Source organism: Phragmites australis, chromosome 9 (assembly GCF_958298935.1).
Source record: "Phragmites australis chromosome 9, lpPhrAust1.1, whole genome shotgun sequence".
NCBI lineage: Eukaryota > Viridiplantae > Streptophyta > Magnoliopsida > Poales > Poaceae > Phragmites > Phragmites australis.
The window spans coordinates 2561773-2571111 of NC_084929.1; the positions used below are offsets into that span (position 1 = coordinate 2561773).

Sequence of the window (9339 nt, forward strand, 5' to 3'; positions counted from 1 at the left end):
ATGCCTGGAAGGAACTAAGCTATGCATGGATTGGGCCTTATATGCTGACTCGGTGAAGAAACATGTACAATATATACATCCATGCACACGCCATCAGCAACTGCTACAACATGGACATTGGACTCCGTCGTTCATTTCTACACATTCATGCATTGCTCCATGCATCGCCATCAACAGAAAATTATGCAGGGATTGGTTTTATTTGTTGACTCGGTGCAGAAACACATGTACACTATATGCGTCCATGCACACGCCATCACCATCTGCTACAACTTAACATGGACGCCGTCGTTCATTGCTAGCTACACATGCATGCATTGCTCCCTGTATAAATAGAGGTCCAGCGGCATTCCTCTCCTCATCGACATCAATTCTCGATCACCATCTCGATCGAGCTCGACCTAGCCAGCAGAGAGTAAGAGTGCAGTGAGACATATAGCACTTGATCGATCGACCAATCCGTTGTTGAGGATCATGAGGTCGTACTGGTTGGCTCTCGCATGGGCGGCGCTCGTCGTCGCCTCCGTGGCACACGCCTCGCCGCCGTCGCTGGAGGTCGGGTTCTACAAGCACTCGTGCCCGCAGGCCGAGGAGATCGTGCGCAACGCCGTCCGCCGCGCCGTCGCCAGGGACCCGGGCCTCGGCGCGGGCCTCATCCGGATGCACTTCCACGACTGCTTCGTCCGGGGCTGCGACGGCTCCATCCTCATCAACTCCACGCCGGACCACCAGGCGGAGCAGGACTCACCCGCGAACAACCCCAGCATGCGGGGCTTCGACGTCATCGACGACGCCAAGGCCGTCCTCGAGGCGCACTGCCCGCGCACCGTCTCCTGCGCCGACGTCGTCGCCTTCGCGGCCCGCGACGGGGCCTACCTCGCCGGCGGCATCGACTACCAAGTCCCCTCGGGCCGCCGCGACGGCCGCGTCTCCAACGCGGGCGAGGTGCTCGTCAACAACGTCCCGGCCCCGACCGACCGCGTCGGCGAGCTCGTCGAGAGCTTCAAGCGCAAGGGCCTCTCCGCCGACGACATGGTCACGCTCTCCGGCGCGCACACCATCGGCCGCTCCCACTGCTCCTCCTTCACGCAGCGGCTCTACAACTTCAACGGCCAGCTGGGGCGGACCGACCCCACCATCGACGCGGCCTACGCGGCGCACCTCAAGATGCGGTGCCCATGGCCGTCCAGCGACGACCAGATGGACCCCACGGTGGTGCCGCTCGACCCCGTGACGCCGACGAGCTTCGACAACCAGTACTTCAAGAACGTGCTGGCGCATAAGGTGGTGCTCACCTCCGACCAGACGCTGCTCGACAGCCCGTGGACGGCTGGGGTCGTCGCGTTCCACGCTGCCGTCGAGAAGGCGTGGCAGGCCAAGTTCGCCAAGGCCATGGTCAAGATGGGCAAAATCGAGGTGCTCACCGGTGACGAGGGGGAGATCAGGGAGAAATGCTTCGTCGTGAACCACTACTAGCTGCCGCTACATTGCTTGTACTACACAAGTTTGAATGTGCCACGTCCATCACCAATCGCCACACTTAAATTTGTTCCTTTTTTGTGTTGTAACCAATCATGTCTTTGTGAAGTAATTTTTTTTTTGTTTTGTGTACGTGATTTTTCGTTACCGATAATAATAAAGAAAGCGAATTCTTATGTTTAGTTTTTTTTTCTCAAAAACGCATTGATTAGTAGAAGAAGAATATAGGTTTACAACCACACGGAGTGGGGACACACGCAAAATTCGCACGCGACCTAATTTACAAGACCGTGTTAGTTTTTGTGTTTAGTTCTTTTTTTCACAAAGAGGGCCCACACACCTCCAGCCATAAAAGGACTGAGGGGCTCCCCGGAGGTGAGAGCTGTGGATCGAACCCAGGTCGCGTTAGGTACCAATGACACAGGAGACACGGATTTACGGGAAAAAAACACATAAAACAAATCTTACTATAATAGTATTTGGAGAACTTTGCTGGTTGTTTTTTATTTGCCTCCACCTACGTCTATCAATATGTTTGGGAATTATCTAGCTTAGGTGGGATGAAAGCTGAGGCTAAAGATTTGGGTTGGGGTTGCAATACTTTGTTGGTCAGTATAGTTGAGCCGTAATGATATTATTTGTAATAAGAAGAAGAATATTGTCACATCTAAAATCGTAATTACATAATTAAGTCTAATTATACTTCATAAGCATTAGGTTTAATTTTGAGTAATTTATTTGGAGCATTAGAGCACTTGTTTTTAAGTTAATTGGATGAGAGAAAGAAATTCAGGAGAGAAGAAAATGAATTCACAGTTGAAACGAGCTTCTTTCTCTAGCATGTGGAACCCAGTTAAGTGGCCAACTACTCAATTTCTCTCCCCCTCACGTGCAGCCACCCACTCCCCCTCTCCCATTATGCTCTCTCTCCCTCCCGTTTCCAATCGGCCAAGGAGAAGAGCTTCCCCTCTCTCTCAAGCTCCCTCACTTTCTCCCTCGATTCCTCCCTCTAGAAGACGAATCGAGGTACGTATGTGGTATTCTCGCGATCACTAGCTCCTAAGCTCTTTATCCATCCAATTCATTTTCATTTTCCCGAAGGTCGAGCCGTTATTAGTGTTTTTGCTTGAAGCATGACACGGTTGGACTCCTCTTCCTGGGCGATTTCTTCGTTTTCTTCATCACCTGATGGTCACCAACCTCCACAAGCACCGTGGGTAAGTCCCTCAAGCTTCCCTCAGCAAGAATGTGTGAATTTGTGGGTCAATTTCGAGTTTGGAACTAGGTTTGCGGAGTTCTCGAGTTCTTGAGCTTTGGAGCAAAAAGAGAGAATTTGGATAAGTTTTGTGTTAGAAATTGTGTTGTTAGACAGGTGAGTGAGTTCTAGACTCTATGAACTATCTCAAACATGTTTCCATTTGGTTTGGAGAGGATCGCAAATCAAATCGATTAAGTTTTCCACCTCAAAGCAAACTCTCTGGACAATCCAGATAGTTCGGGTAGAACCCGGATAGTCCGAGTAGCCCAATGAAAACTTTGATGAATTGTGCTAAAAATTATTTAGGGTTTAGGGTGCAAGTTGAGTCTAGAACCCTTTGTATAGTGTATATGTATGTTTATGTAGGATAGATTTAACATGCGAGTCGAATCGGCCGAGGAAGATCATCGGGAAGTGCAAGTTTTCCCAACCCAAATAATCCAGTTAAACCCAGAGGGTCCGGGTAATTCACGGTGCTTTTAACCAATCACCCTCGCTTGGAGTCTCACCCGGATAATCCGTCCAACCCAGATAGTCCGGGTTAAATCCGTAGGGTTTAGGTTAATTCGATTTAAATTTAGTAGAGAACCCCTGTCTGAAGTACAACCCAGAGGTTCTGCAACCTGGAGGTTCCGAGTTCAACCCGGAGTCTCCAACCTCCTGTTAGATTTTCAAAGTCGATTAGATCATAAAGTTTGCTATTATTTCGCATGTCTTACACTTTTAGCTTTTTGTTATGAATATTGTAGCATACATTGTTACACCTCATTCATGCTCATCATTGGATGTGTTCTTTTTTAGTGAATCAGGATCCAGAGCGTGATGCGAATGCGGTTGAAGGTGATACCGAGCCACACGGGTTTTGTGAATTTTGTGTGGGTAGCATCAAGGAAGCCGCCTGAGCAGCAAGGCAAGCATCTAAGTATGTTTCTCCCATTAATTTGGATCATATGTGTCTAATGTGATAAAATATACTTATGTACGTTATGCATGTTGTTGAGTCGATGTCAGGTCTTGTATGGGTAGAACCTATGCTGATGCATTACACCCTATCTTGAGTTATTGGTGATCAATCTTCTTGTAACCGGGGTTTAACTTGATGATGGTCTAGTTTAAAAGTTGACCGAAATGCGTAGCCATGCATCGATTCTTCAGTAGAAGTCGAGCGGTAGTTCAACCCCGTTTGTGAGCTATATGCTTTAATTACTGTCATATTGATAACAATATAGGGTTGATGGTGTTGGTTGGTTGAGTAGTGAGGATGAGGCGAGATGTGGGCGGTGTTAGGGGTGTTTCTCTTATCCTGATGTGAAGTTCCCCATAGTAGGTTGAGAGAGAAATCCGAACACCGTAGACCGCTTGCGTCGCTTAAGCACTGATCGTTGTTGCGGTTGGCTCTAGCACTTATCGTACTTACCATATGTCGATCTAACAATAAGATGAGCTAAATATCTCTGTAGATGTGATTATTTGAGCTTGCACATCGACGGTGTAATTGGGTGGGTTTGTAGGAGACACTTGAGGTTGCTCCAGGAGTTAACCTAAGTGGGCTCCATAATGAGCGATGCTTAATTCAAATGGTTATGGCTTCTTGAGAAAGTTTGATATGAGTACCCTCTTGGGTGGACCTGTTTGGTCACTCAAGCCATATAGTCCTCGAGTCTTGTGGGTAAAGTTGTGCCCCCTACATGGTGTAAAAATATTTTGAAATGCCGCACTCTCGGTCATGAGCATGTTTTTTTGTCAATTTGCAGCAGTCGTAGATTTACAAGTTTGGTTTGAGGTAGTTGATGGGTTAAGATGGTTCTTTACGGATATTATTATTATGGTTCTTTTTATATATATGTTTAGTTGATGGTTATGAGTTAGATAGTTGTGTTAGTTAAGTCTAGATGCTCATACATGTTTCTTTTAAATTTTGCTTTCGCATATAAATTTACTTAACCATGTGGACGTATTCTTGCTAACATTCCAATTCATAATCCCTGGAGTCGGGTTATCTATAAGTACCCAATATAGATTAAGTCTTGCGAGTACCTTCGTACTCACGTTGCTCTTTCAGGTGCTACCGGTAAGGAAGAGCTGGTGTTTGGCTACTTCACGCCCGCCGACGATGGTGACGGGCATGAGTAGGCAACTACTCGGATGTCGTGCTTTTGTGATGAAGCCTAAGGATATATGGCTCCATTCTTCTTTTGTTGTTTATTGTTTTAGCTTCCGCTGCATATTTCTCTTTTATCTAGAAATTGAGTAGTTTCAGTCTCTTACTAGCTCTTTTTTGCTGTAAATTGCAAGAAATTATGGATGCTTAAGAACTTGTAATATAATTAAATTAATCATTTTTTGTTAAGCTTTGTTGTGATGCGATATGTTAGAAAAGACATACGTTTCAATCTTGGGTACAAAGCACGTGTTAGGACTACCGGAGCGGTATTCTGATTAATCATTGAAGTCATGATTAAATAAATAATCGATTTAATGATTAATAATAATAAAGAGAGGGGATTGGAACATCCGCACTTCAACCCGTTGTACAATAGAGGTCACGATAACAGAGATCTTCGTCAGGTATGAGTGGAGGTTTAGCCACTATGTGGTGTATGATGTTTTACTTTATCATGGTGCTTTTGGTGTTTTAGCACCATGGCGTCTGGTTTGGACTGATTTTGAAATAATTTAGGACAATTTATAGTTTGTTATAAAAACCCTGGGACCTTGTTACTTTTGGTTGTGTGCACCTACTTAGTACAGGGGCCGGAATCTTATTTGAATATTGGAATAAAGTTTCCTTTATCTAACAAAAATCCTTTACTTCTTGCAACCACTTTGTTGGGACACAATTGTGCATCTTTGCACCTCTTCTGTAAAGCTTCATAGGCTAAGCTTCCACATGCATGCTTGTGAAAAAGGTTTGAGATTTCTTTAAATTGTGCGAACCATATCTAGCTGTAGTTTGGTGTCTGATCGATCATGCTACTCGCAGTTCATAGCTTATTCTACACATAATCTTAGAATTCTTTCTCCATTTCCAATGAATAAGGCCAAAAAAATTCTATGTTATTGATTTTTTTCCTTGAAGATTCGATCTGTGATCTCTCGAGCAGATTGGTCTCTTTTAGGGATCGAGCAGATTGCTATAACAATGAAGTACAGCCCTAGCCAAAAAAAATAATCCATTGTGTTCATAAAATTTGGGCAGCTTGGGCCTATTCGAATAGGCCGAATCACGACCCAACCCATATAGGTGGACCGGACAACCATATGGATTGGACCTAATTCGGTACATCCAAACAGATCCTAAGGGAAGAATTTTTTATATATATTTTTATTTTTCAATACTTTCAAATTTACATATCCGTTTAAAAAATTTACAACAATAGGTTATCGTCGCCCGTTCATCTAGCGGGATTAAGATCTTGCCCGATGAACGAGCGACACCTTCTGGGTCTTGCCTGTCAGGTAATAAAAAAATCAGTGGACAGACGGAGCCAAGAAGGTTTCCCCTGTTCAGCAGGTGAGACCTTGCTTCGACTACTGAATGGGTGAGATCTTGTGCCAACATGCCTACCCAAAGATATCGCCCGCTGAATAAGCGAGATCTTACGCCAACGGGCCCATAAAAGATATGGCCCATTAATTGGGACGATTCCTTTTGGCACACAATGTTCAAGTGTGCTCCGCGAGCGTATGGCAGTAGATGGAAACAAAAAAGTCGATAGGATTCCCACGCATGACAGCAAGAGAAATATGGTGGCCAATTTTTCCTTTTGTTTATTATGGGAAGCGATGGTCAATTTCTCCTGTGTGCGTGGCTTCACGTGGTCATCTGTCTTGAAGCTGAAATAGTAAGAGCATGCAACTCAACACCAACACGCTAGGGATGAGTACTACGATGGGGAACACGTAGTCCGCCAAAGCACTGAGACTCAAAACTATATGAGTCATGTTAAAAACCACAGCGAGCAACGCCTCTAGGAAGAGACTGAAAAATGCTAGACTTATGGGCAGGAGCGAGAAAAAGGCTCATATACACTAACAGAGGGGCGGTACATATCCCGGGTACTCCACTCCCACTCACGCCACTCATCTCTTCAACAGCGAAAGCAAAACCCAACCAAGTGACCCTTACACTAATAGTAGGTGCAATGGTAAAGTTTTCCAGGAGCTCGACTGCCAGTTACTCTGGACTCTCTCATAGGGGCTCTCACCTTAGGTTGTGGAGCTTTCTTGGGCTGTGGTGCGAGTTTCTTCTTGATGGGTTATGATGTGGGTTTCTTCTTGATGGGTGGAGGTGTAGAAGAAATCTTGGACTTTTTAGCTTCTAGGGTGGTAGGTGTGGTAAACACAATCTTACTCTCTTCATTGTAAGCCACCCTCTCAAAACCCAACCCAAGAGCTAAACATGTCTTGTCAGTACACATCTTGGTCTTAGCCAAGATCAAATGCATTTTCCCCTTGTCCTTTGAGCACTTCTCCACTAGAGAAATGAGATACTCATTATCTATCAAAAGCTTTTGAACTTTCTCTCTAACCTAGCTAAACTTGTCTTGAAAAATTACACAGGTGTAACAGTTTGGCTGCACATCCTTTGAACATCTAGCACTCTCCAATCTAGATTCTAGCTCCTTAAGGCGCTAGTCTTTCAGTTCAACATCCTTTGCAAGTAATAGGCAATTATTGCAAGCACCTAAGAGAGTAGACCTAGACTACTCCTCAAGGAGCTTATTCTCAGCACTCTCAAGCCGACTAGTGACTTGAGCATGCACGTTTCGAAGCTCGACAAGTTCAGACATGACAATCAAACAACTCTCACACTTCTCAACATCAGGTCTAGACCAAAGCAATGCAAGTTCAGTAGACACAGACTCATACTTAGGTTTAAAACCCTTCAACTCACGCACAACTTTCTTAAGTAATCTATTCTGGCTAACAAGAGCATCATTCAAGGTATCGATTTGGATGGAAAGCTGGTCATAGGAAGGTAATACCACATAAGGGTTAAGCTCGGGGTCGCTGTCGTTGTTATTGTCATCCGCCATGAAGCATAGACCGGTGAAATCCTTGGCCTTCTTCTTGCTTTACACTTGCGGTTCCTCCTCCTCCGAGCTTGATGAGGTGTCGATGTCACTGAAAGCTATCACGAACGCACTAGAAGCCACTTTGGCTGCCTTCTTGATCATTTTATCGTGGTTCTTCTTGAAGAAGGGCTTCTTGTTCTTCTTCTTGTGCTTGTTGTAGTCGTGGTCGTTATCCTCCCTCTTTTTGAACTTGGGGCAGTCCGTCTTGAAGTGAGTGGTATCACCACACTCAAAACAAGCATTGGATCCCCCTCTCCTCTGATCTCTCCTATTGTTGTAAAAGCGGGTGAACTTCTTCACGATGAGAGAAAGATCATTATCATCTAGTACATCAACCTGCTCCTCTATGATAGAAACCAAGAAAGACAAAGTAAAAATAACTCGGTGAGGTGTTAGCACAAAAAAAGCTAGCTCTAGTCTGATTGTCACCATTTGGTCAGGAAATCAATACCATATTCTGAGACAGGGGGTTTTTGAGGCCAATCTGAGCCGCCTTGACTATCTCGATGGACTTGAGCTTGCTGAATAGTTCATCACAAGTTAATGTGTCATAACTTAGTGACTCTTTAATGCTCGAGATCTTCACTTCTCATATACTACGATCAAGAGCATAGAGAAGATTGATCGCTCTTTCATGGTCAGAGTAGGGCAAAACACTAGTGAATCTAAGGTTGCTCACAATTCCATCAAAACGAGCAAACATAGCATCTAAATATTCATCGGGCCCTTGAACAAACATTATGTATTCTTGGTTGTAAGTGCTTTGGCGTCTGGCCTAAATCCGGTTAGTGCCTTCATGGAAGACACTTAGAGTAATTTAGATCTCTTGGACAGTACAGGGGTGTTGAATCCTGTCAAACTCATTCTGACTCAAGCTAATGAACAAAATATTTTTAGCCTTGTTGTTGGCCTCATACTGTTCGATTTGAACCTGAGTCGTGCTAGTAGCAGGGATCTCATAGTTGGAATCAACTACTTCCCATATTGCACTTCCTTGGTTTAGAAAATAAGCTTCCATGCGCGCATTCCAGTACAAAAAGTCTCTTCCACGAACAATGGAATCTTTCCACTTCTCTCCATATCATCTACGGATCACAAAGCTGATTAAGGTCAACAAGTGATCAAATCAGTTCTAATACTAATTGTAGGACCGAGATAGACAACTAGAGGGAGTGAATAGGCACTTATAAATTTCTTACGAAATAGATGGTCTACTCCTTGTTTACCCAATGCACATCAAGAAGAAATCACCACAAAGAGTAACGCAACATAAATTCAGGCTCAACCCAAAAGTTTCGATTCAAAAACCAAATTTGAAAATCCAACAAAATGTGGGTGTCATGGTTGGAATCGAACCCTAGGTTCCACAGCAAACCAATCCATGACTCAATCCCACATAAAAATCGAATCTTTAGGAGAAACACCAAAAAGATGATCACCGGGTGAAGAAAACCTCCAAGTTGATAGATTAGAAGCAAAGGAATTCAATACCCAATTGTGTACTTTTATACATGAATTTTATAC

The 9339-nt window shown here is 44.3% G+C and overlaps 1 protein-coding gene across 1 annotated transcript; it reads left to right on the forward strand.

Moving 5' to 3' along the window:
• Window positions 1-325: 325 nt before the first annotated feature.
• LOC133929670 (peroxidase 5-like) lies at window positions 326-1661 on the forward strand. Its single transcript, XM_062376458.1, has one exon. It carries the CDS (start codon window positions 475-477, stop codon window positions 1474-1476), a length of 1002 nt encoding a protein of 333 aa, XP_062232442.1. The 5' UTR covers window positions 326-474; the 3' UTR covers window positions 1477-1661.
• Window positions 1662-9339: the final 7678 nt, after the last annotated feature.

Bases quoted from the DNA above. Each gene is read 5' to 3' on its own strand.
- LOC133929670 (XM_062376458.1), top strand. From the start codon at position 475: ATGAGGTCGTACTGGTTGGCTCTCGCATGGGCGGCGCTCGTCGTCGCC.